The sequence below is a fragment of the Staurois parvus genome, unplaced genomic scaffold (genome assembly GCF_062004578.1).
Source record: "Staurois parvus isolate SC_StPar_1 unplaced genomic scaffold, SC_StPar_1.0 ptg000155l, whole genome shotgun sequence".
Classification (NCBI taxonomy): domain Eukaryota; kingdom Metazoa; phylum Chordata; class Amphibia; order Anura; family Ranidae; genus Staurois; species Staurois parvus.
This window is the reverse complement of record NW_028317951.1, coordinates 29,334,595-29,361,857: the sequence shown is the minus strand read 5'-3', so window position 1 is coordinate 29,361,857 and position 27,263 is coordinate 29,334,595. Positions and strand designations below refer to the sequence as shown.

Genomic DNA, 27,263 nt, shown 5'->3' with positions numbered 1-27,263 from the left:
ACACAAATATGCGGCCCCAAGGAAAAAAAGCCCAGTTCTGTGAGGCTGCGTATTTGTGTTACGTCGGCGTCAAGGGGTTAAGGTAGAAAAAAAATTAAAATTCCTTTAAAGATCATGCCTGGGGGGGTCCCCTTAAACTACCTACAAAGTTGCACATCTGTACAATGTATACTGTAGAACCTGCTGCAGCAGGCTGGACATTTTTTTAAAAGAAAATTACATTTTTATTAAAAATAAACAAAAAAAAACAGCGTGCCCTTCCCAATCCATACCAGACCCTTTAGATCTGGTAGGAAGGTTAGGAGGGACCCCACAGTAAAACTTCTTTTTTAAAAATGTGCGTGGGGTGCCCCCTAAATTCCTACCAGATCCTTGAGACGAGCACAGGCCTAGAAGGGCAAGGAAGAGGAGGGACGATTGAGAACCCCCCCTCACTGGGACTTACCAGGCCACGTGCCCTCGGCATGGGGACAAGGACCTCTTCCCCACCACCCTGGCACCGTGGCTGTTGGGGTTTGCGGGCACAGCACAGCCATACAAAGCAGTGTGCTTACAGTGAAGCACAAACACACGGCCCCATAGTAAAACACTCCCAGCACAGCTGACCTTTTGATCGCCCTCATGTTAACCCCTTCCTGCCCAGTGCCATTAGTACAGTGTCAGTGCTTTTTTTTAGCACTTATCACTGTATTGGTGTCACTGGGGATGTCAGTGACACCAAGTCAGTTCCCCCCAGTGTCAGAATGCCCACCGCAGTCCCACAGTCCCACAGTCACTAAGTGACTGTATAAGTCACTGATTGCCGCAATTACTAGTAAAAAATAAATAAATCAAATTCCAGTATATATACAGCCATTTGTAGATGCTATAACTTTCACGTAAACCAATTAATTTACACGTATTGGGATTTTTTTTTTTTTTAGCAAAGACATGTAGCAGAATACATTTTGGCCTAAATTTATGCCAAAATTTGATTTAACGCAGCGCCCTAATGCAAAAAAAATGGCCTGGTCAGGGAGGGGGGTAAATCTTAAGGAGGGCAAGTGGTTAAATTACATTTTTTAGATCTATTCAGGATGTTTTATATTTTTCATAGCAAACAAATTGCTGTGTTCAGACAATATACTGTCATCTTAAGGGCAAAACAAGTTAGTAAATTCTGTACACAGTGTCAAGGTTATCAGGGCACATACTGGATCAAGTAATTGTTTTTTTTGCTTAAGCTTTCATCCTACGATTGCAGCTTAGTGTTGGACATTCACCTAATCATTGACTTTCTTGTTTGCTGATGGATGCAAGGGGTTAAAGGTGATTTAGCAGGTGAGATGGTAACTCTGTATATAAGTCAGTTCCATAAATAATTTGCATGTGTTCTGGGGAAAAATGAAGGTCTCTGTTTTACTGCTTCTCTGTATCCATGTGCTCTGCAGTAGAGCAAAGCCAAGCCGAGGTCCTCCAGAACCTGAACTGACGTCCATTGCTTGCAATGATGCACAAGCAGAGGCTGCTGCAGATTTGTCTCTACGCCAGCTCAATGCACATCGGAAAGAAGGGTTTGTCTTTGGGCTCAAGCGAATTTCTGATGCGCAAGAGCAATATGATGTAAGTAGGATAATGGTCACTTTTGCCAGAATATGCAGATGTGTTGTAATTGGTGACTGTTTTTTTTTTTTTGCTGTCTTGCATCCATGCCGATGCACTGCCAAAATAAGTTAAGCCAGTCTATCTTGCACTGAAATTAAAATAGCAGCTTTTCCTCTGACTTCTTAAGAAAAACTTGAATTTTTTATATTTTTCATTTTTTCATATAGTATATGCATACCACATTGCTTTACTATAGATTGACGAGAATTTACATCACTTCCTCAGTTGCTATCCACTAGCCATACTCTGTACACAAAGAGCATTTTTTTACTGGTACATACATAGGAGACCAAAGCTCATGTTACTTGTTAAATATTATTAATTTGCAATTGACTATTAACAGTCTACATGTTCTTGCTCTCTGTAGTTTACAATTATATAAAAATGAATAAATATACACTTCTCATGTTTGTAGAGATTACCATCCAGACTTCACTTTTATTTGAAATAGTAAACACAGCCACATAAGAAAAAATAGAACACTAGATGGAAAGGAAGACTTAGTACTAGTTTTGTTTAAACTACATAATGTCTTTTTTTTAATTTTGGATAGCATATTAAAATGTATAAATACATATGCGTTCAGCATTAGAAAAATGTTTTTTTCTTCTTCTAAAATTCTTTGTGTACTAAGAGGGGAACAAATTGTACAATGCACATATATAATTATTCATAAAGAAAATCTAAAACATCAAAATCATAAAAATTCCACAAGCAGCATCAAAATATAAGGGTTTCACAGTACTTATGGTATTTTAAACTGGAACTGACAGTCCTGTTACAGCTATACAGTTTTTTTAAATAAAATAGTGTACACAGCAAAGATAGTTTATAGAGTGTAGCACAGTGAAATAGCTTTCAGCTGAATTTCATTATTTACAGTTGAATTTGGATTGGTTGTTTTATTTTGTATGTACTGAATCTGTGTGATATAGATTTTTGCCCAAGACTGTACTCTATGGTGTTCCCAGTCTGAGACTTTTGGGAAATTAAATACATTATCTCACAAAACTGACCCCCCCCCGTGCATTTTTGTAAATATTTTATTATAACTTTTCATGTGACAACACTGAAGAAATGACACTTTGCTACAATGTAAAGTAGTGAGTGTACAGCTTGTATAACAGTGTAAATTTGCTGTCCCCTCAAAATAACTCAACACACAGCCAGGGGCGGACTGACAACTCATAGGGCCCCTGGGCAATAGGGGATCATGGGGCCCCTGTGTCCTTGTCCACACTCAAAGCACACCCAAAAAAGCCTATAAAAGGGACCAGAGGCATTTCATGGGGCCCCCTACTGACCCCAGGCCCTCGGGCAGTGCCAGAGTGCTCAAATGGTCAGTCCACCCCTGCACACAGCCATTAATGTCTAAAGCGCTGGCAACAAAAGTGAGTACACCCCTAAGTGGAAATGTCCAAATTGGGCCCAATTAGCCATTTTCCCTCCCTGGTGTCATGTGACTTGTTAGTGTTACAAGGTCTCAGGTGTGAATGGGGAGCAGGTGTATAAAATTTGGTGTTATCGCTCTCACTCTCTCATACTGGTCACTGGAAGTTCAACATGGAACCTCATGGCAAAGAACTCTCTGAGGATATGAAAAAAAGAATTGTTGCTCTACATAAAGATGGCCTAGGCTATAAGAAGATTGCCAAGACCCTGAAACTGAGCTGCAGCACGGTGGCCAAGACCATAGAGCGGTTTAATAGGACAGGTTCCACTCAGAACGGTCCTCGCCATGGTCGACCAAAGAAGTTGAGTGCATGTGCTCAGTGTCTTATCCAGATGTTGTCTTTGGGAAATAGACATATAAGTGCTGCCAGCATTGGTGCAGAAGTTGAAGGGGTGGAGGGTCAGCCTGTCAGTGCTCAGACCATATGTCGCACACTGCATCAAATTGGTCTGCATGGCTGTCGTCCCAGAAGGAAGCTTCTTCTAAAGATGATGCACAAGAAAGCCCACGAACAGTTTGCTGAAGACAAGCATACTAAGGACATGGATTACTAGAACCATATCCTGTGGTCTGATGAGACCCAGATAAACTTATTTGGTTCGGGTGGTGTCAAGCGTGTGTGGTGGCAACCAGGTGAGGAGTACAAAGACAAGTGTGTCTTGCCTACAGTCAAGCATGGTGGTGGGTGTGTTATGGTTTGGGGCTGCATAAGTGCTGCCAGTACTGGAGAGCTACAGATCATTGAGGGAACCATGAATGCCAACAATTACTGTGACATACTGAAGTAGAGCATGATCCCCTCCCTTTGGAGACTGGGCCGCAGGGCAGTATTCCAACATAACGACCCCAAACACACCTCCAAGACGACCACTGCCTTGCTAAAGAAGCTGAGCATAAAGGTGATGGACTGGTCAAGCATGTCTCCAGGCCTAAACCCTATTGAACATTTGTGGGGCATCCTCAAACAGAAGGTGGAGGAGTGCAAGGTCCACCAGCTCTGTGATGTCGACATGGAGGAGTGGAAGAGGACTCCATTGGCAACCTGTGAAGCTCTGGTGAACAGAAGCTCTGGAAAATAATGGTGGCCTCACAAAATATTGACACTTTGGGCCCAATTTGGACATTTTCACTTAGGGCTGCACTCACTTTTGTTGCTGGCGGTTTAGATATTAATGGCTGTGTATTGAGTTATTTTGAGGGGCCAGCATATATACAGTTATACAAGCTGTACACACACTACTTTACATTGTAGCAAAGTGTCATTTCTTCAGTGTTGTCACATGAAAAGATATAATAAAATATTTACAAAACTGTGAGGGGTGTACTCACTTCTGTGAGATACTGTATATAGCAAGTAAAATCACAGGCCTTTCAGTGCTTTCAGGGTAGATGTCCTGCTCATTAGTGTATTGAGGTTTTGTGCTGCCCTAGGCAACTCAAAAATCATCTGCCCCCACGGACACCGACCAACACCACCCCCAATTCCCCCTCCAGCAAAGAGAGCTTGACATTGCTGACAATGACCAACAACACCCCTTCCACTACCCCCCACCTCCCGGCGACAGAGAAAAAGATGCTCATCTTCACAGCTCCGGACATCCCTGGGAACAAGAGTCAGGCTCTGCATACACCATCAAGCAGCCTGCAGCCTCACTCGGATCCCACGTGGTTCCCATGGCATGCGTGCCCCTTCTTTCATCCCTTCTTCTGGGGGGAGGTGCTGCCCCCCTGGAAACTGCTGCCCTAGGCAAGTGCCTTGTTTGCTTTGTGGTAAATATGTCCCTGGTCCTGTTTTAACATGAAAGAATATTGCTTTCCATAATTCTGTTAAACACAAAGCCATATGTGTTGTGTAGCCAAAATCCAAAGAAATGTCACTTTTGCCCTGCAGGAGGAAAATGGATCTGTATTATACCTTACACTGGATGTATTAGAGGCTGACTGTCATGTCCTGAGCCGGAAACTGTGGAAAGAATGTCGAGCCAAGCCCCGACATGAGGCTGTAAGTACATCAGAAAGTCCTGAGGATTCTGCATATTCTCTGGAGAAAATAAAGTGATTTTTAAATAAAAGAAGCAGGTTGGTGGGCAGAAGTTGTACATATATGGGCCAAAACAATTCACCTGACTGATATATAATTGCAAAGGTGTGATACTTTTGTTCCTGAAACGTTTTAATACCATAACTTGATCACTTAGGAGGACATTATTGTAGAACTGTATCTTTTGTTTGATCATAATCAAAAAGTGCTTCTTTATCAAATGACCTTAAATCAGAATAATAATAATAGTAGTAAGCAAACTTAAATAAGTAAATAAACAAAAATATAAAGTCCCATACACCTAAAGTCCAAAGTAAAGTCCAAATGTCCAAAAAGATCTTTGCAAGTGATTTCCCAATTACTCTTTATCCCCGGATCAGATTGGTGATATACTCCAGAAAATCTTCAAATACCTCAAAGAAAAAAATCTCAACATAGTATATTACCCCAGATATTAAAATAAAGTGCCACACGTGTCACATGCAGATACAAAAACAAAAAGTGCCACAGCAATCGTGAGATCTCAGGGCTAATAATTCAATTAGTAACTCCACTGCACACAATATAAAAAGTGCATAATTACCCCAACATAGATAAAATCAGCATAGAATAAGGGGTTTTGGAAAAAGAGTTACCGCTAAGGAGTGGGTTCTTTTTGGACTATCTCACTACATGGAAGCTGTTTTCATCAAATTTCAATGTAAGTTGCTACAATAAAATATGTTTATCTTTTAATACACATACTGATCCCTGGTCTGTTTATGAGGTCTATGGGCAATGGCTGGAGAAGATAATAGAACTATGTTTGGAGGCATTCTCATCTATACTATGGATTCTATGCTGATTTTATCTATGTTGGGGTAATTATGCACTTTTTATATTTTACTTTGGACTTTAGGTGTATGGGACTTTATATTTTTGTTTATTTACTTATTTAAGTTTGCTTACTACTATTATTATTATTTTTGTACTTCAGGGGAAGGAATGTTAAGTAACTTATTGGGGTTTTGGTAGAGGAAGTGAGTGCTAATTTTTGTATTGCTTAAATCAGAATAGCAATATCTAATAGGAACCAGTCCCTTTGACATACTGGTGAAGAGGCTCCATCTGAACAGTATGACTAACCTAAAGGGTAATTATCCTTGATGATGTAGACATCTACAAGATTTTTGCCATGGCGCTATTTCTGCCACTGTATCATTACACCAAATAAATGTTGTTTTTTTACCTTAAAAGTAGTTGTTTATGGTAGAACTCTCCACTTACCTGGGCTTCATAATCTGAAAAGAAAAGTTAGATATAGAGGCGTTCATTAATAAAACAATTGTTGGCGATTTGAGTTTAAAGTGTTTACATTAAATCAATGTCTAGTATAGATACAATGGCTGCAATTGTACCACTATTACAGAATACTATTACAGGGTTGGAGATCTGCCCTGGGAAGCTGGTCTTTCTGCCTGTAAACTAGTAACAGGTTCAAGGGATGTATTTATTAATGTGTTTCATGCCAAGGGGACAGTAACTATTCACTTAGCAGATCACATCTTATCCCCAGCTTTGTAAAAATACTTTTATTTTGTTTTGATACAGATATACTAATGAACAATGTTATTTTTAAAGGTTTTTGGACAGTGCAAGGTCATATTTCAACTTAACAAACCAAAAAGGATTGCTCACCTCCACTATTATGACTGCACTATGACACCAGGTATGGTAAATGTCCTACTGGAATAACAAACATATAATATAACAAAATGCTACAAAACTCCTGATTGCACAAAAAAAAGTTTCAAGGTGACCCTCACATATGTAACTCTAAAGCTAAAGTTCACACACCATTTCTGGACCCATATACAAAATGCACTGCTCTTTAGCAAACATGCGGGGTGTCTTCTTAATTCTTAATTACATTGGAAAATGCAGTGCATTTTTGGATGTGGGATATTGCATGGTATCATAGCACCATGAAGGTTTGTACGGCGCGTTTTGGAAAGTAATTGTTGGGGGTCAAATGAATGGGTTGCTGTGTCCACACAAATGCACCCACACAATGCAGTGGTGTGAACTTAAACTAACAGGAGATATCAGTTTTTCTCGTCTGTTTCCCATTTTTTATGGATAAAGAGTTAGGCCTAATTCATATAGATGCTAGGAGTCTTAATCCATGAATGGGCCATGTGTTTATGCAGCTTGAGCAGCCTGGTGCTGTGTGCACGCCAGGGGTGGACTGACCATTTGGAAACTCGGGCACTGCCCAAGGGCCCGGGGTCAGTAGGGGGCCCCATGAGATGCCCCTGGTACCTTTTTCATAGGCTTTTTTGAGTTTGGGCAAGAACACAGGGGCCCCATGATCCCCTATTGTCCGGGGGCCCCATGAGTTGTCAGTCCGCCCCTGGTGCACACAACACATTCAAGTCTAAAGGGATGCAGTGGCTGAACGGACACTTCTGCTTGTACCAATTTGACAGCTATGTGATGTGGATGAGTGGCTCTGAATGCACACTGTCTGTGCATTCACAGACTATAGGGCTAAGTGCCTGTGTGAATGAGGCCTTAAAGCATTTTTATGTGGCTGAGAAGCCAAGTATGCAGTAAACCTTTATACTTGTCTTTGCTTTTGAAACCGTAATACAAGACCTTTATTCATGCATAATTTATAATTTACAGACAACTAAAGGCCTTCAATGGTGTCCAATTACCTGAAGGTACCAGCTTATAGTCCAGAGTCTATGAATATTCAGCCAGTGTCCTATACTGTACTATTAGGATGTTTCTTTATTCACCCCACTAACAGGCTTAGTTACTAGAACAGGCTACAGACTTTAGAGGATGGCCAGCTCAGCAAACACAAACTGACCACTCTTTTTGTTAGTAAAAATCTTTATTGGGGTTGTACACAGAACACAGGTCAAGTGCAATAGAATACATTGTTGTTATTATTATACAGGATTTTTATAGCACCAACAGTTTGTGCAGCACTTTACAACATGAGGGCAGTCAGTACAGTTACAATACAATTCAATACAGGAGGAATCAGAGGGCCCTGCTCTTTAGAGCTTATATTCTAAAAGAGAGGGTCAAGTGATACAAAAGGTAATAACTGTGGGGGATGAGCTGATGCAGAAAGTGGAAGTACAGTTGTTAGGTGGAGGTAGGATAGGATTCTCTGAAGAGAAGGGCTATCAGGGATTGCCTAAAAGTGGACAGTGTAGGAGATAGCCAAACAGATCGAGATAGGCTGTTCCATAGGATGGGGAGGCTCAGGAAAATTCCTGGAGGTGAGCCTGGGAGGAGGTGACAAAGGAGCTAGAGAGCTGGAGGTCTTGGAAGGAACAAAGAATGATTTGGTTGGTATTTTGAGATCAGGATAGTGATGTAGCTGAGGGCTGAGTTGTGGATGGCTTAGTAAGTTATTGTTAGTATTTTAAATTTAATTCATTAGGTCAGTGGCAGCCAATGGAGAGATTGGCAGAGAGGGGTAGCAAACATTGAACGGATGGTAAGGTGGAAGAGCCTGGCAGTAGCATTCATGATGGACTGAAGGGTGGGGTAGCCTATGTAAAAGTAATTCAATGAGCAGTGAGTTGCAGTAGTCAAGGCAAGAGATGACCAGATAGCGAATTAGAGGCTTTGTGGTGTCATTGGTTAACCTCCTTGGCGGTATTCCCGAGTGTAGCTCGGGGTAACATTTCAGTACCAAAAGCGGTAACCCCGAGCTACACTCGGGAATACCATGCGGCGCTGCTCCGGTATGTGTTCTTCACTTACCTTACCCTGCGCTCCCACGATGTGTCCCCTGCAGCGTCCCCGGCCATCTCCTCCGGCCGATGCCGGCATCCGGCTTCTGTGTCCTGTCCCTGTGACGTCGGGACGTACGGGCGCCGCCGCCGCCGGCGGCGGGAAATTTAAAAATTTTAAAAAATGTCATTTTTTTTTTTTTTCATTTTACACAGTAAAACATTGCTGTTTCAACCTATTTCACATACATATTGTCCCTAGTGCTTTGTCCTGCACCCTGCCTGCATTTTGTCTGTTCTTTCTGCCTGGAAACTGAGAAATGTCCATGGCGTCCAAAAAGTGTCCCATTAGGTCAAAAGCGGTTTAGATCAGCTAGAGAACAGCGATAGTAAATCAGAACCGCTTACAGAATTGAGTGATAATGATTCGTGGGGGAAATTCGTCATCAGAAACTGAAAACGATTTTGCGACTGAGCTCAGCAATGTGCGAACTTGGCGCTCTATTTCACATTTCAGTGTTTTTGGTTTGATTATATTATTGAATTAAATTTTTTATTATTTTTATATTATTTTTATGATTATTTATTAAATTATAATTTATGATTTTGTGTTTCAAATTTTATCATCCCCGGGATGTTTACTAGACTCTTGTTCGGACAGATTTCAGTGAGTTTTTCCTAAAAATTACAGCCTACAATAAAAAAAATACATATTTCCATGCAAAAAAATGGTACCGCTTTCAGCACCAAAAATCTGAAATAATCATACCGCCAGGGAGGTTAAGAAGTGGCATGTACTGGAGATGTTGCGGAGGTTGAGGCAGCAAGCTTTGAACAGTCATTAGATGTGGGGCTAAAAGGATAGTTCAGAGTCCAAGATTACATCCAGCTCCCGGGCATGGTGGGACGGGTTGATGGTTGTGCCATTGATCTTGACCAAGAATTCAGGAGAAGGTGCACGTGGGGGAGGAAATATTGAGTAAATATTGACAGGCATTGTAATAATAATAGCCTGAATATCCAGAACATTAGATATAACAGTTTGAACTGCAGCTTTAAACAGATCACAGATATCTTATTCAAAAGGGGAGCCAGGAGTAAGGAGAGTGGGGGGGATGAGGGGGGAAAGGGAGAAGATGGAGCTTGGAGATAGAGGAAGAGAAAAGGGATGGGAGGGAGGAGAAAAACAAAAAGGCAGTAGCCAGTTATGCACACAAATCGATATATGGAGACTTGCCCCATTTGGAGTGAGGCATTTATCCAATTGGACCAGATTTTACCAAATCTTCTCAGGCAATTGCGGCTAGTATATGTTAACTTATACACTGCTCAAAAAAATTAAAGGAACACTTCGAAAACACATCAGATCTCAATGGGGGGAAAATATCATGCTGGATATCTATACTGATATAGACTGGGTAATGTGTTAGGAATGTAAGGATGCCCCATCGTTTGATGGAAATGAAAATTATCAACCTACAGAGGACTGAATTCAAAGACACCCTGAAAATCAAAGTGAAAAAATGATGCAGCAAGCTAGTCCATTTTGCTAAAATTGAATTGCAGCAACTCAAAATGGTATTTAGTAGTTTGTATGGCCCCCACGTGCTTGTATACATGCCTGACAACGTCAAGGCATGCTCCTAATGAGATAACGGATGGTGTCTTAGGGTATTTCCTCCCATATCTGGACCAGGACATCACTGAGCTCCTGGACAGTCTGAGGTGCAAGCTGGCAGCATCGGATGGACTGAAACACGATATCCCAGAGGTGTTCTATTGGATTTAGGTCTGGCAAGCTTGGGAGACTTTCAATGGTATCAATTCCTTCAGGAACTGCCTGCATACTTTTGTCACATGAGGCCAGGCATTTTCGTTCACCAGGAGGAACCCAGGACCCACTGCACTAGCGTACGGTCTGACAATGGGTCCAATTATTTCATCCCGATACCTAATGGTAGTTAGGGTGCCATTGTCTAGCCTGTAGAGGTTTGTGCGTCCCTCCATGGATAAGCCTCCCCAGACCATCACTGACCCACCACCAAAACAGTCATGCTGAACGATGATACAGGCAGCATAACATTCTCCATGGCTTCTCTAGTCCCTTTCACGTCTGTCACATGTGCTCAGGGTGAACCTGCTCTCATCTGTGAAAAGCACAGGACGCCAGTGGCAGACCTGCCAATTCTGATGTTCAGTGGCAAATGCCAATCAAGCTCTATGGTGCTGGGCAGTGAGCACAGGGCCCACTAGAGGATGTTGGGCCTTCAGGCCACCGTCATGAAGTCTGTTTCTGATTATTTGGTCAGAGACATTCACATTAGTGGCCTGCTGGTGGTCATTTTGTAGGGCTCTGGCAGTGCTCATCCTGTTCCTCCTTGCATAAAGGTGCAGATACCAGTCCTGCTGATGGGTAAAGGATGTTCTACAGCCCTGTCCAGCTCTCCTAGAGTAATTGCCTGTTTCCTCCATGCTGTTGAGACTGTGCTGGGAGACACAGCAAACCTTCTGACAATAGCACATATTGATGTACCATCCTGGGGAAGTTGGACTGCCTGTGCAACCTCTGTAGGGTCCAGGTATTGCCTCATGCTACCAGTTCCTAGCCACAAAGTACAACACAGCGAGCTGCACCTCAGGCCCCCATGGATCAAGGCTGACATGGTGCAACAGTTCCAGCTACTCCAGCCAGACCCTGGAGTACACAGACCACATCGCTTCACTCACCAAAGGCCGGATCCAGCCTGAGACGACCCCAAGGCAATCTCTCACAGCCAGTCGGGACAGGGAACCCCGCATTGCTCTGCAGTTGGTGCCAACTCTCGGAATCTGTCCCACTGAAAACGAGGCAAAGCATCAGCCAGAGCGCTATCAACCCCAGGGAAATGCACAGCATAGAGAAAAATATTCAACTGAAGCAATGCAACACCAAGTTACGAAGCAAGCCAATCAGCAGCTGCGAAGAAGCAGAGACACGATTGATGACCTGAATCACCCCAGATTATTACAGTGAAAGCGAACCTTCAAATTCTGAGAACACTCCTCCCAAACTTCCACCGCCAACACAACCGGAAAGAGCTTCAACAAAACGAGATTGTGAAGAAAACTCACCGCCCGCCATGGAGTCGCACTCCACTGACCCTGGAAAAAGGCCCCATAGCCCACGGAACCTGCCGTGTCCGTGAACAGCTCCAGATCAAAATTGCTCATTGGGCCAGACATCCACAGAGCCCACCTGTTAAAATAATCCAAAAAACTGTGCCAGATCCGCAAGTCCGCCCGATGCGAATTAAGCGAATGAAATGCAAAGGCGACCCCATACATTGCTGCTGACAACCAGCAACAAAACTCCCGACCCATCGGCAGGATGCGACAAGCAAAGTTAAGCTTGCCCAACAATGAATGCAAGGCCCGCAGCTGTATCTTACACTTGTTCAAGACTCCACGAATGTCAACCTGGAGGGCCAACAGCTTGTCCTCAGGCAGACTACACTCCATAGTGCCGGAATCCAACACACCCAGTGCACAAAGGAACTGAACGTCTCGAACAATGCGCAGGAGATGGAACACCCCATGGGAAGGCACCGATCAACATAAAACGCGCCCTACCAATGACAACCCAGTAAACGAAAGCTGTCAGGATGCACCGGCAGCAGCAGAAATGCCAATTCGATGTCTGATTTGGCCATGAGAGCCCCCTGCCCATAACGGCAAACCCAGAAAATAGCCGCATCAAAAGACATATAAGACACAGTATACGACTCCAGAGCGATAGCGTCGTTCACCGACCCCCCCCCTTTGGGGAAGGAAAGATGATGAATCAGCCGAAAAGCATTGGGCTCTTTTTTGTGTATGACCCCCAAGTGAGAAACCACCAGATCTGGCAATGGCGCACAAGAAAATGGGCCACCATGCATCACAACCCCACTTCCTTACACAACTTAGCAGAAACCACCTCAGGATGCTGCAATGCAGACCACAAATTCCGCGCCAACGGCGGAATCAAAGCCAAATTACAAGGGATCCAAAAACCCCCAGAAAACCCCGCTGCCAGCAGCGAGGCACCCTCCCAATCAGGGTATCTATTTAGGAAAAGCCGCATCCTTTCCACCCTCACCGGCGGCGTCCCTCTTACTTGCATGCTCGCCGGCACAGCCTTTACCTGCTTGAAGCAGCGTGACAAGAAATGGGAGCCACCACAACCGGAACATTCATGTTTAAACCAACATGACCCACCAAACCGACAGGATCCCTCGTTGAACTGCCAGCAGAAACCCCTGCGCTTTGTGGCTTATTGTCCCAGTGAAAACGAACTACCGGCCCTGTCCTGAAAAAACTGACTAGGGGTCCACGCCGGAGTCATAAGCCGCATCCAAAGGCCAATGTCCTTGTGGTCCCAACGCAAGGATGGGCAGACGGCCCTACGCTTCTGAAACTCTTCATCATAACAGAGCCAAGCAGTGCCCCCGTAACCCTGTGAGCCTCGCTAATAACAGAGATAACAGAAGAGCTGTTGCTAATGCTCCGGAGCCTTTTCCCCAATGACACTAGCCATAATCACGAACGCCTGCAACCAGTTAAAGAAGGATAAACCAAAAACGCCGCTTCTCCGCATCCTACCACCTGCCGTCCTCAACCCGTGACCTGTCCAAGGGAAATCTTTCCAGAGGCAGGAGCATGAATATCTCAACATACTCACCTCTCCAAACCTTCTCCCAGACATCGGGCCCTCAAAGCAAACATACACCTCACACTTAGCAGAGTCGTCTAGGCAGACTGGCTCAAAAAGCTCCAAAAGATAAACAAAAAACGCCACTTCTCCGCATCCTACCGCCTGCCGTCCTCAACCCGTGACCCGTCCAAGGGAAATCTTTCCAGAGGCAGGAGCCTGAATATCTCGACATACTCACCTCTCCAAATCTTCTCCCAGACATCAGGCCCTCAAAGCAAACATACACCTACACTTAGCAGAGTCTGCTAGGCAGAGTGGCTCCAAAAGCCGCACACCATCCCCCAATGGCGTGGACGGGCCCACAGGACCGAGAGCAGAGGCCTTAGCCGAAACCACCCCAGACCCAGAACACGGAGAAGAAGAAACTGCTAACCCCCGAACCTCAGTGAGGCCCCGCCCCGGGACCCCAACCACATTCCCACTATCACGAAGGAGCCACGCAGAAGCCAACACAAAGCAAACACCACCACCGTGCTCAAAGCGCAGCAGCAAGTCCCGCAAGCCGGAAACCAACTCACCTAAACCCGCATCAATACAACGGGGAAGCACCGACATCCGCCACCTAGAGGCAGAGGTCGCACCACCTTCCGGAACAGACGTCGCTAAAGCATAGCCCCACCCCCCAACAGAGCAGAACAAAAGAAAAAGAAGAACAAGAAACATTAAACTCACCAGGCTGCCCAGGAGAGGTCCCATCAGCCGCAGGTCCAGACTCCACCGCCGCCGAATGGCTGATTGCTGCACCCGCATCGGATCCAGACAGCTCGCCCTCAGAACGGTCCACATTTCTTCACAGGTAGCATGACCTCCCAGCCCCAGGAGCCACAGGTCCCACCTACCGAAGTCCCGGATCACCGTCCAGCCGTACGCCCAGCTGCTCTCTGCCCAGCACTGCTCCTCTTCCCAGACTTCCCAGCCGAGGCACCCGACCCTCCTGGGAGACTGCTGGCCGCATGAGAGACCGTCTCCCTCACCAGGCCTCCTCCCTGACCGGCACCTCATCAGGGGAGGAGCTGTTGTTATGGCGACCACTCCGCCAAGCGGGTGGGAGGGAGGGACTGCCACCACAAGGTCCCCCGCCAGCCGAGCTCTGCCATGGACGGGGATTCCTCCCAGAGAGCAGCAGAGGCAGGAGAGCGCCCTGCAAGCAGGCCCGGAGGGTCCAGATCGAGGCTCCCAGGTTGGTGCTGAGCCCTGGGGGAGGAGCCCGGCCTGAACCGCTCTGGTGGCCGAGACCTCAGAGCGCGTGGGCACTCCCACCCCCCTGCTGCTGACACCGAACCCAGGTAACACAGCACCGCCGAGACCTGACTCTGCAGCCAGGCAGCATCCCGGGAAGCAGCAGCCTCCCACAGCTGGGACATCTGCCCCTCCAGATCCATGAAGCCCCGGGCACCAAAACTCCTCGAACACCTGGAAGGGCAGAAGCTTGAAGCTCGCTCCACTGCTATCTCCTCTTGCACTGATCTGGACAACCCTCCCAACCACACCCAAAGGTGTTGAAGACCCCACCTTGCACACCCGTCACCAATCAGGTAACTTGCCCATATTCTAACTCCCACCTTTTTTCCTTAACCCTTTCCTGTCTTTCCTACCCCCCTCTCAACCTAGTCATGTCTGCCCTGCGCTATTTTTCTTTTTCTTCCTTTTCGCTATGGGCATCTCTTTTATTTTCAATGGCATGATAATGCACTTAACCAATGCATCTTAAATGCATATTTGTTGTAGCACATCACAATGTATTACTTTGGTGTGCTGCATCCAGGACCGGTGCTTCCACTAGGCAAACTAGGCAGCCGCCAAGGGCGCGCTGCCACCTAGAAGCGCCTGGGCACAGCACAGGCTGGCACTCTCTGTGTGGGATGCCGCCACATCATGAATGATCCTTCAGCTGAGAGGAGGGGCAGCAGAGGGGAGGAAGAAAGGACAGAGGAGGATGCCAAGTGTCTGGGGCCAGTGTAGCAGCCGAGCAATCGCTCCTTACAGTGTTCCTCTCAGACTCAGTCCCTTACCGCAAGGCGGCTGGCGGCTGCTGATCACTGTTGAGTTCCAGGTCTTCTCTTCCCATTCATCAGTGGAGGCAGAGCTGCGCCTCCAGAGGAATGTAATGTCTTACTCTGATGTCTGTGTGAGTGTGACCCAGACAGCCGGCCATCCATCACATGTGCAATGTGTCAATGAGTGATGACATCATCACAATCCCACCTCCTGCTCTTCTAGTGCCTGCTGGGCATGCTGATCTGTGTCAGTGTTGGTGGTGGTGTGTTGTGTCTTATCTGTCACTGTGTGGGATCACTCAGTTCAGCTGCCTGCTGTCACAGCGTTTTATTTCCCCCCATTGCCTGCGGAATTCCAGCCTGGGATTTGTCAGAGTATGGATCCATCATCCTCAACTCACTGCAATTGTCACCCTGCCACTGCTAACCACAGATACAGTCCGTCCATGACATTGCTTTTGTCTTTAATATTGGTGCTGGCAGCATCTTATGGCACTTATTTTTGCAAATTAAAAGAAGTTTAGAAGTTTCATGCTTTGTTGATTTAATATTTTCTACTGTTTTTAAACTTTTTTTTTTTGAAGGGGGCACAAGTAGCTGGTCTTGCCTAGGGCGAAAAATAGTCTAGCATCGGCCCCGGCTGCATCAGTAAAAAAGGTGCAAGTACGTTTTTAGTTTTGTTATGGTGCTTTGGTAACCCATTTAAACTAATAGGCTGTTTTAAGCAAGGCATTTTAAAAGGCACAACATTGGCTTGCACATGTGTGAATGAGCCCTTATTCACACCTTTTGGTCTGTTAAGTATTCCATTAAAAATATTTTTTATATATGTTTCTGTCCCACTACTTTTGGTCCCTTAACAAGTGGGAGGCACATATGCAAACTGTTGTAATTCCTACATCGTTCACCTGATTTGGATGTAAATACCCTCAAATTAAAGCTGACAGTCTGCAGTTAAAGCACATCTTGTTCATTTCATTTCAAATCCATTGTGGTGGTGTATAGAGCCAAAAATGTTAGAATTGTGTCGATGTCCCAATATTTATGGACCTGACTGTATATCTATCCACCCCCCCCCCCCCACACACTTCCTTTCTTTTTCCTTTTCTTTCCTTCCCATTTTCCATTTCTTGTCATCTTTCTTTTCCCTTTATTAATTCTCTCTTCTTTGGATAAAATGATTCTCTCTGCTTCATGACTATGCACCACATTTGTAGAGTATGTTAAATGTGTGTTAATTGATACCCCTTTTCTTATGGGAGAGTGAATTTTTCTGAATGAGAGCTTCACTGTTTGCTGTTTTGTATCTTTATGGCATTTAAAATAAAAATGTATTGAACAAAAAAAAAAAACACCCATGTGCACGTTACAGTTAATCAGTATATTTGATCACTGTTATTCTTTTTAACATCATTATGTTTTATCCCAGTTAAAAGGGATTATGGAAATGATGTTTTGTATTTTTTTTTTCTATCAATCAGCTGCTCGAGGTGAGTTTGTTCACTGTGGTGGTTGTCTTTTCGCTAAACCACTTAATGACAGCAACTTTGTTGAAATTGCAAAGAAGAGTTTGCTTAAATTCAACAGTGAGAGCAACACCAACAAATACTTTCTTCTTGGAAATATCACAATGGCAGCAGACCAGGTAAGGATGGCTACTAAAAGACATTAATTCAACCATGCATGGTTGTTAAATTATCATTTGGAATCTGGAATTAAAAAAAGATTTTTCACCACTGCCTGTGACATGATTTCTGATGCATTGCTGTCAGAATCAGGGGTCATAGGTCCTGACTGTCTTTATTTGTCGGGCAAGCTATGTTCAAAGAACAACTTTACTCTTTTTATTAAAATTAAATCTGAAGGGAAAATAGCCAGTGCAAACTTCTGTCTGATTACTTATTTATGATAATAAATAAATAAATTTTATATATATATATATATATATATATATATATATATAAACAAGGCTTTCTTTTGGCAATACTTTCTTGCAAAATAACTTTCCTATGAAACCTATTGACAGGAAGAATTAACTTATTTTTTAGCTTGACCAATGGAAGTTGTAAAATATAAACATACATACATAACATGTTGCCATGTATAATGACACTAATGCTACAATTTGGTAAAAAGCATAATAGCATTATTTACAATAAATAAAATACTAAAATACTATTTAAAAATGTTGTGTATGACTAAAATCCATAACTAGACATACCTCGCAATAAATTAAAATAATTTAGTGTGCAATTTATTCAGATCTGCATATTTACAGCCTTGTTGCTATGGGTATATCAGCCTGTATGTCTGTTGAGCTGAGCTGGTATTTCTGTGGCATATATGCTTTTTTCTTTTTCATTTGCTGTATTTATAAATGATAAAATGGTCAAAAAACTGTGGATCCAAACTCAGAAAACTAGGACTTTAAGCAAACTGCCAGTGGATTGATTCATTCTTTGTTAATCTCTACTTCTATAATGTTCTGTTTATCCAAAGGATAACAAGACAATTCAAAATGCACATTAAAATTACATATATCAGAAAGCATAGTAATAGCCTCGAGTTCTCTTTTAATTTTGTGAAAGTGAATAAAAAAAATGCATCGGGGTCTGCACCATCTGTTAAGGGTTGTTGGCAAGAACCATAAAAGCACTCATCTTTAGTTCAAATGAAGTTAGGAGAACAGAATAAACTTTCACAGTAGCTATTTATATTATTGGTTTTGTTCATGTTGAAAATTTCTAGGTAGTTGCCGGAAAAGCCTATCACGTACAATACACCATCCAAGAATCTACCTGTAATAAATCAGCTGAAGACATTTCCCAGTGTGAGCCTCTTGATTGTGAATTCGCAGTAAGTACTAACCAATGTATAAATAGAATCAAAGAACCCAAAAACAAAAATGTAATATATTCCAGCTTATCAATCATTAGATGTGGTGGCGGCATCAGTTTTCTTTTCTTAGACTTTTCCCTCTGTTTTCACCTGGTGATCTGGCCAGTAACACACCTCCTGTATTAGATAGCCTGCATTCTGGATGAATGAGCACAGGGGGCACCTTTTTGACAGCAGCATTGTCAGTTGGGAAAGGGGGTGTGTGTTACCTTTACTAGGAGATTTAAATACACTAACATTGAAGTCAAACTCCAGCTAATATTTTATAAACAGTTTATAAGCAGTTACTGCAAAGTTTTCCATAAATAAATAAAAGCTGATCATTGTAAGTAACCCGCTAGTGTTAAATGGTTTGTCTCATCTCTGTAACTGAAACATTCTACTGGAGAGCTTGTTCTTTTGAAAACAAAAAACAGACTAACTGACCAGATCAACAGATGAAAATAGAAGAAAGACAAAAAGAGAAAACTAATACAGTCATCACATCTAAGAACTGGAAAGCTGCAATATAATATAATGTTTGCTTTTGGATTAAATGCCACTTCATATCATGGACCTGAAAGTATACTTCCCTGGGAAACCCAACAGTCCCTGAGCAATTGACAATTTGAGTGACTAGTAGCTTACATGGGGTGGTTGAATGCAGTGGTGTATTTAGGTTTCGTGCTCAAGGCAACACAAAAATCGGCTTCCCTCCACCACCACCGCGGAGAGACCCTGACACCAACCAACACCCCCCTCCCCCATGAAGATGAAGAGAGCCTGACATTGACCAACAACACCCCCCCTAAGTGAGATTTCCACTACCACCACCCCCCTTACACTGGCAACCCCACCCCCACCCCAGAAAGAGATAGACATTCACCTTCACAGCTCCGGATATCCCCAGGAACAAGAGTCAGGCTCTGCATACACCATCAAGAAGCCCGCAGCCTCTCTCACCACTTGATCCCCATGCTGCGTGTGTTTCTTTTTCCATCCCTTCTTTCGGGGGATGGCACTGCCCCACTGAAAAATGCTGCTACCCCCCCCCCCCCCCCCCCGAAAAATACCGCCCTGGGAAAATGCCTTGTTTGCCTTGTGGTAAATACGCCCCTGGCTGAATGCAGTAGAGAGAGAGTGAAGAAATGGTTATTATGTGCTGAGGGATGGAAATGGAGGATAAAATGAACCTGTTGCTTTGTCCAGCCTGGGTAAATACATTTTCGCATTAAGAGTCATTGATTCTGTCTGTGATCATAAAGGATAGGAGTTATACGACTTCCGGCATCCCCAGCATCTTTAACGTGTTTTTTTCCTGTTGGTGCTGCACATCATATGCTTGCTATATAAAAACACTGTCTAGTGTCTGAATGGGAGCTTCAAGTCTATGGGAAAAAACAAATGCTAAGGTGCTTTTTGTATGGCTGCATGCTTGTTATGTCTCAGGGACTGTTTAAGCCATGTTTTTTTAAGAAACTTTAAAGTGTTACTAAACCCACAACAGTAAAATCAGTCTGTGTATGCAGTAGCACATGCTTGTTATACTCACTGTGGAGCCTATGGGGTTAATCCTCTGCATTGTGTAAAAAGGCTGTTTGATCCTGTTTGATCCTTCTCTCATCCTCCCCGTCTTCTAATGTCCCCAATCCATCTGCTGATAGTACAGATCCCTAGGAGACACTCTGCACATGCTCAGTTTGGTGTGTATTGCTAGAGAAATGTTCTTTTTTTGGGGGTGAGGGTGCATGTGACCAGCGGGTCAGAGGTCACACAGGCTCATAAGACAGTCAGAGGAGAATGAAAACTCCTCCTACAAGCTTTAACCAGTGCTCAGCTGGACACTGCTAGAAGTCACAAGACTGCTATATACTGCTGACTAGAAAAGGTATTTAGCAGTTTATATTTACTAAAATAATTGCATTTCCATGTTCTGTGTTCTGTGGGAGACCAGATATAGTGAATGCAGGGTCCTGGGTTTAGTAACACTTTAAATGCTGAATCACACTTTTATGTGGCGATAATGAGCATGTTACTGAGTGCTTAAACAGAATGCATTGTAGAGCTTGTTGATTCAATGAATTTTAAATGGCACCCCAACACAATACATCTGTCTTGTAGCGTGCCACAATGCATGGCAACACAACGCAGGCAGCATTTTGATTCCACTTGAAGATTGTACCCTTGTAAATATTACTATAAAACAGGGGCGGACTGACAACTCATGGGGCCCCCGGGCAATAAGGGATCATGGGGCCCCTGTGTCTTTGCCCAAACTCAAAAAAGCCTATGAAAAAGGTGCCAGGGGCATCTCATGGGGCCCCCTACTGACCCCAGGCCCTCGGGCAGTGCCCGAGTTTCCAAATGGTCAGTCTGCCCCTGCTTTAAAACCAGAGGTAAGAAGAATTTAGTTTACACATTACTTAGAGCTGCATTTAGCCAGGGGTGCTGAGCTGGTATCCCTGGAGGATGTATACTTTTATTTTCTTTATTAAAAAATGGTCAAATGGTCAAAACAAACACAACACTTTGCACATCTTTTGTTTTTTTTTATTCTTTATTTAAATTGATAGCCATACACCAGAATTGGTTGATTAGAAATCCTCCTGCGCTTCTATGGACAACCCCCCTCCTCCTAATTAATGTGCTGCTAACACTCAAACCAATACCCCTAATCAGTGTAGAAATATAAATAAATTAGTGTAGCGCTTAAACATAAATAGAACAAAACCATTAATGATATAAATAATAATTAATGTGACAAGTGCTGTGATCTTCTCAGTGCTCATAAACCACTAAGTGCCACTCTATTACAAATAAAGTCATAATCCATAAAAATATATATTTTGTGATAGTGTCACTTCAAACAAAATAAATCAATATCGGGTGACGGTGCCACTTCAACTTCATTCAATGTCCAATATTCTGGACCCAGAAGAAGTCACGAGGTACGTGACGTAACGCGTAGGCAAAACGTAGACGCTACTTCCGGTATCCGGAGTGTCGCACTTCCGGTGTGGGACGCCATTTTCCTGGTTATCAGGAAGTACTATCAGAGGTTGCAGTTCACCCATAGAGGGACATATTGAGGCTGTACAACCGAATGTAAGTCACTCTTTTTGCTATTTGTGAATAAACCCTACTGATTGGAAATACTACACAATGGAGGATCTGTTTTTTCACTCACTATCTTGGTGAGAGAGAGCTTGCAGACAATCGCTGGTGAGGAACCTGGGAGGCATAGCAGTGAAGGAGTGGAGGAGGCCTGATAGGAGGAATATCAGGAAGGTGCCAAAACCAGGAATTTTGAGGATCCAGGGTGATCCTAAAGGCTTGTGGGCCCCTTGGGGTCGCAGGAAGGAGGTGAGCAGGCACTGCAGCCGAAGTGGATAGAAGTGTGTTGGTTCACGAGTGGCACTACCTACAAACACTATGCATGTATATAAAGAACACTTTGAATAGATGGATGTGAATTGGAATATTGGACATTGAATGAAGTTGAAGTGGCACCGTCACCCGATATTGATTTATTTTGTTTGAAGTGACACTATCACAAAATATATATTTTTATGGATTATGACTTTATTTGTAATAGAGTGGCACTTAGTGGTTTATGAGCACTGAGAAGATCACAGCACTTGTCACATTAATTATTATTTATATCATTAATGGTTTTGTTCTATTTATGTTTAAGCGCTACACTAATTTATTTATATTCATACACCAGAATTGACCATGCAAAAGTGAGGTTAGGACATTAGCAGAAAACCTTAAAAAAACAACTGTAAGCATTGACATGTGCACCAATAGGGTATAGAGAGACAAAATATGATCTCAGTAATAGCACATCTTTTGTTTTGATACACCTGGAATGTTTTCAGCTGAAAGTTCAATTGTACTTTAAGTGTGTTCTCATTTTTTTTTATGATTCTCCTCCTTTATGTGGATGTGAGTGGTTAATTTTTCGTGCAGTCTAGCTATCACATCAAGAACATTTTCCACTACAAATATTTACACACAGCATTAAAAAGGATGATCGTTTTTCTATTTTTACACTGGAAGATACAGCATTTACCTTACATCCCATGATGTTAATAAAAATCATTTTGTTGGATAACTAAGTTGTATTGGGATCTACCAAAAGGTGTGGTAATTTGCATACTAAAATACATACCTTTTCTTCCCCTAGCACTCTGGTTACTGTACGTCTCTAGCTGTAGCACACTGGAGTACTCCAAATGATAGGGAAGTGAAAACTGTCTCCTGTGAGATATTTGAACCAGAGGTATGAGATTTGACTTGTATTTTGTTTCATTATCATAAAACTAACATCTTATTTATTATGGCTATTGGCATTAAAAATACACAAATGGTGCAACCGGAATGTGAAGACAATCAGTCGTGACTGGGCTTATGAAAGAATTTTTATATTTAGCATTTAAAAACATATTACTGTAAAATTGTACTTAGACAGAAAATGTCTTACACTTGCTTTATTCGGCTTTGCCTAATTTGTATTAGTTTTAAGTTTGAGGTAACCGTGACCTGAAGCCTGACATAGTATAGCCTGTATAGTCACCTGCCTGACCTTACAAACTGCCAGCTCCAGGGATTGCATAAAATATCAATTTACAGGCCAGGAGCTGTTTACAGATTCTCTTAGCTGCTGAGCTGTTATTTCAGTATAGAATGGACTTCCAAGCTGAAAGACATTCTACGAAGTTAGACAGATCACATGGAAGCATAGAATACTGATTCTCCAATTAACGTGTCAGACAACAAAAAACTAATTAGGGGGAAGAATAAAACTTTTTTATGTAAGCTTGCACACTTATAATAATTTGAGTGACTATTCACATTCTCACATAAGCCAAGTTTCAACTGTTTTTGTTTATTGGGATATTATAGATGTCCATAGGGCAGTGTTGATATGTCATAGTTAGTTTTTAGACATTTCTAATCATTTTGTTATACCATGGTAGATTCTCAAAATTTACATAATGTGCTATAGTAGAGTATTCTACCATGTTATCCATCAAAAGCATTGAACAGTGCAAACTATAGTATCCAGCATATACAAATTAATGAAGTATACAGTGAGAAGGACTGATCTGAGCATTTAGCACATCTGACAAAAGGTAACTTTTTCCCCTTAGGAATTTTATATACACTGCTCAAAAAAATTAAAGGGACATCTTGAAAACATATCAGATCTCAATGGGGAAAAATATCATGCTGGGTATCTATAGGGTAATGTGCTAGAAATGTAAGGATGCCCCATCGTTTGATGGGAATGAAAATTATCAACCTACAGACGACGGAATTCAAAGACACCCCAAAAATCAAAGTGAAAAAATAATGCAGCAGGCTAGTCCATTTTCCTGAAATTTCATTGCAGCAACTCAAAATGGTACTCAGTAGTTTGTATGGCCCCCACTTGCTTGTATGCATACCTGACAACATTGGGGCATGCTCCTAATGAGACGATGGATGGTGTCCTGGGGTATTTTCTCCCAGACCTGGACCAGGGCATCAATGAGCTCCTGGACAGTCTGAGGTGCAACCTGACAGCATCGGATGGACTGAAACATGATATCCCAGAGGTGTTCTATTGGATTTAGGTCAGGTGAGCGTGGGGGTCATTCAATGTTATCAATTCCTTCATCCTTCAGGAACTGCCTGCATACTCACGCCACATGGGGTCGGGCATTGTCGTGCACCAGGAGGAACCCAGGACCCACTGCACCAGCGCATAATCTGACAATGGGTCCAAGGATTTCATCCCGATACCTAATAGGAGTCAGGGTGCTATTGTCTAGCCTGTAGAGGTCTGTGCGTCCCTCCATAGATATGCCTCCCCAGATCATCACTGACCCACCACCAAAACAGTGATGCTGAACGATGTTACAGGCAGCATAACATTCTCCATGGCTTTTCCAGACCCTTTCATGTCTGTCACATGTGCTCAGGGTGAACCTGCTCTCATTTGTGAAAAGCACAGGGCACCAGTGGTGGATTTGATGCTATACTCTGATTAAAAAGTGATCCTTTAATTTTTTTGAGCAGTGTAATATAACACACACACACAGAAGTGGAAGCAAATAAATCCTTCCTAAGTTTAAAGTGATTGTATAGTCAGAACAGAAGGTTTTTTACCTTCGTGCATTCTATACACGAAGGTAAAAATCCTTCTGCATGCAGCTACATCCCCCCCTTTTATACTTCTTATACTCACCTGAGCCCAATCTCGATCCAGCGATGTGCATGACAGCAGAGGCTCTCACAGTTCTCTCACTCCTGTGAGAATCATTGCACAGAGCAGGTACATATCACATGTTTCTGATTTACAAAAAAGCAAAGGTTTAAAATCACTTTAATGTAACAATAGTAAAATCACAACATTTGACTAATGTGCCACCACTAAGAAATCTAAAGAAACTGCCACAGATTTTGTGTAATAAATTAGCCACATTTGAAAATGAACATTGCTCCTTGTGTTTACAAAAGTGCTCTTTAGCACTTTTGCCTCAATTTTGAGGTTCATTTTTGTTGTTAAATAAGTGCTCACATCTGTGACACAGCTAATAATATAGATTTACAACTGGTATTTGGTTATAAATCAAACCCAAAGATTAATGCTGACAATAGCATTAACCTCCCTAGCGGTATTCCCGAGTGTAGCTCGGGGTAAAATGTCTATACCAAAAGCGGTAACCCCGAGCTACACTCGGGCTTACCATGCAGCGCTGCATAGGGAGTCCCTACAGCACTTCCCTTGTCCTTGGCTCCCGCGATGATTCAGCATCCCCGGCCATCTCCTCCGGCTGATGCCGGCATCCGCCTCCTGTGTTCCGGTCCCTATGACGTCGGGACGTACGGGCGCCGTAGGCGGCGGGAAATTTGAAAATTTAAAAAAAATTTAATTTTTTTCAAAACAATTTTACATAGTAAAACATTGCTGTTTCAAACCATTTCACATACATTTTGTCCCTAGTGCTTTGTCCTGTCCCCTGTCTGCATTTTGATTGTTCTTTCTGCCTGGAAACGTAGAAAAGTCCATGGCGTCCAAAAAGTGTCCCTTTAGGTCAAAAGCGGGTTTAGATCAGCTAGAGAACAGCGATAGTAAATCAGAACCACTTGCAGAATTGAGTGATAATGATTCGTGGAGAAATTCGTCATCAGACACTGAAAACAATTTTGCGACTTTGCTCAGCGATGTGCGAACTTGGAGCTATATTTCAAATTTCAGTGTTTTTGGTTTGATTATATTATTGAATTAAATGTATGATTTAGAATCTTGTTCAGACAGATTTCAGTGAGTTATTCCTAAAAATTACAGCCTACAATAAAAAAAACTACATATTTCCATGCAAAATAATGGTACTGCTTTCAGCACCAAAAATCTGAAATAATCATACCGCTAGGGAGGTTAATACTAGCACTCAAAGTACTCCCTATTTGATACGCAATTGAATTAAAGTGTATTTATAGCTAAAACTTTCTTTTTTTTCAGTTTTGGATAGAGTGTGGAAGTCTTAACCCCTACCAGGTTATTTTTACTGTTTGTGTATCATTGGGAAAGCTTTCTTTTGTTTCGTATTGTAACCATGGTACAGGAAGTTAGGAAATTGTCCAAAGAGGAACGTTCCCCTCTTAAATAACCGTCTTCAGAATGGGGATTCCCACTGGAAGGTTTCCTCTGACCATTTATTCTAGGGACAAATTTAAAATTTTGGATTTCCCCTCTCTTTGTCTTTTGGTGATTGGTGATTTTCTTTTTCTATTTTGACTGCAGGCTGAAAAGGAAAATCCATATGTGTATGGCCAGCTTTATATTGTGCCATTCTCTTACAGAAGGCTATATATTCTTTTCAAATTACTGAATCTAATCAAATGCAATGACAGCAATGGGACAGACCTGGAAGCATGTCATAGAGTTCAGAGTATGTCAGCTTCAGTGTTAGCATTGTGACAGATTTCCTAGAAACAGAATTCTGAGTGCATGTGCAGGCTATGAGGTGCATCATAACTTCCTCATTTTTTACTGTGTAGAGTAATCCCAGAAAAGCCACATACATACCAGTTTATCACTAACATGGATATCTTTTTAAATATTTAGGCTGCTATTGTTGAACAACAAAATCATCAGGCTGGGCATGCTGAAATTAAACCAGGCAGTGGTAAAAAGGATCACCATGGAAAGAGTGATAAGGGAAAAGGAAAGAAGCATGGTCATAAACACGGACATGGACATGACCATGACCATAAGCATGACCACAAGCATGACCATAAGCATGACCATGATCACAGTGGAAGCCATGAACATGAACACGAGCATAAACATGAACATCTTCACAATTATGAGCATCATCATGCCCCATCCAGAGGAGGCCATGGCCCACAACCAGAAACTCCCAAAACAAAAGGCACTGTTACATATCTCACTGGAGATGAAACCTCTGCTGCTACAGGGGGTGAAGATAAAAAAGAAAAAGGAGGAAAGCCACAGAAAGGAGGCAAAGGAAACCAACAAAAAACATTCATTAGAGCTTTTCCTGACAAAGCCTCAACATCAGATCAGTGTCCGGGACAGCCCAAGATCTTTCCAGTTGAGGAAAACATTCCCATTATAGAAGCACCACAGGACCCAACTACAATCCCAAAATAGACATACATACAAGCGATTTGTTTAATTAAACAGTTTTATAATGTTCAATCTTTTTATATAACCTATTTTGCTTAATATTTGAAATGAAATAAATAGAAACAGTGGAGCCTCAAA

At 42.7% G+C, this 27,263-nt stretch overlaps 1 protein-coding gene across 1 annotated transcript; it reads left to right on the top strand.

Annotated features, from left to right (window-relative positions):
• Positions 1-1,350: 1,350 nt before the first annotated feature.
• LOC149463372 (fetuin-B-like) lies at positions 1,351-27,263 on the top strand. Its single transcript, XM_089675597.1, has 7 exons — positions 1,351-1,602; positions 4,989-5,099; positions 6,759-6,846; positions 17,086-17,249; positions 18,353-18,460; positions 22,671-22,766; positions 26,601-27,263. The coding sequence occupies exons 1-7, from the start codon at positions 1,384-1,386 to the stop codon at positions 27,147-27,149; spliced, it is 1,335 nt and encodes a 444-aa protein (XP_089531723.1). The 5' UTR covers positions 1,351-1,383; the 3' UTR covers positions 27,150-27,263.

What these genes read in the sequence shown, in the direction of transcription:
- LOC149463372 (XM_089675597.1), top strand. Translation starts at nt 1,384, where the DNA reads ATGAAGGTCTCTGTTTTACTGCTTCTCTGTATCCATGTGCTCTGCAGT. An exon ending in TCACAATGGCAGCAGACCAG is followed by an intron (nt 17,250 to 18,352) that starts GTAAGGATGGCT and finishes GAAAATTTCTAG; the next exon opens with GTAGTTGCCGGAAAAGCCTA. An exon ending in CTCTTGATTGTGAATTCGCA is followed by an intron (nt 18,461 to 22,670) that starts GTAAGTACTAAC and finishes TTCTTCCCCTAG; the next exon opens with CACTCTGGTTACTGTACGTC.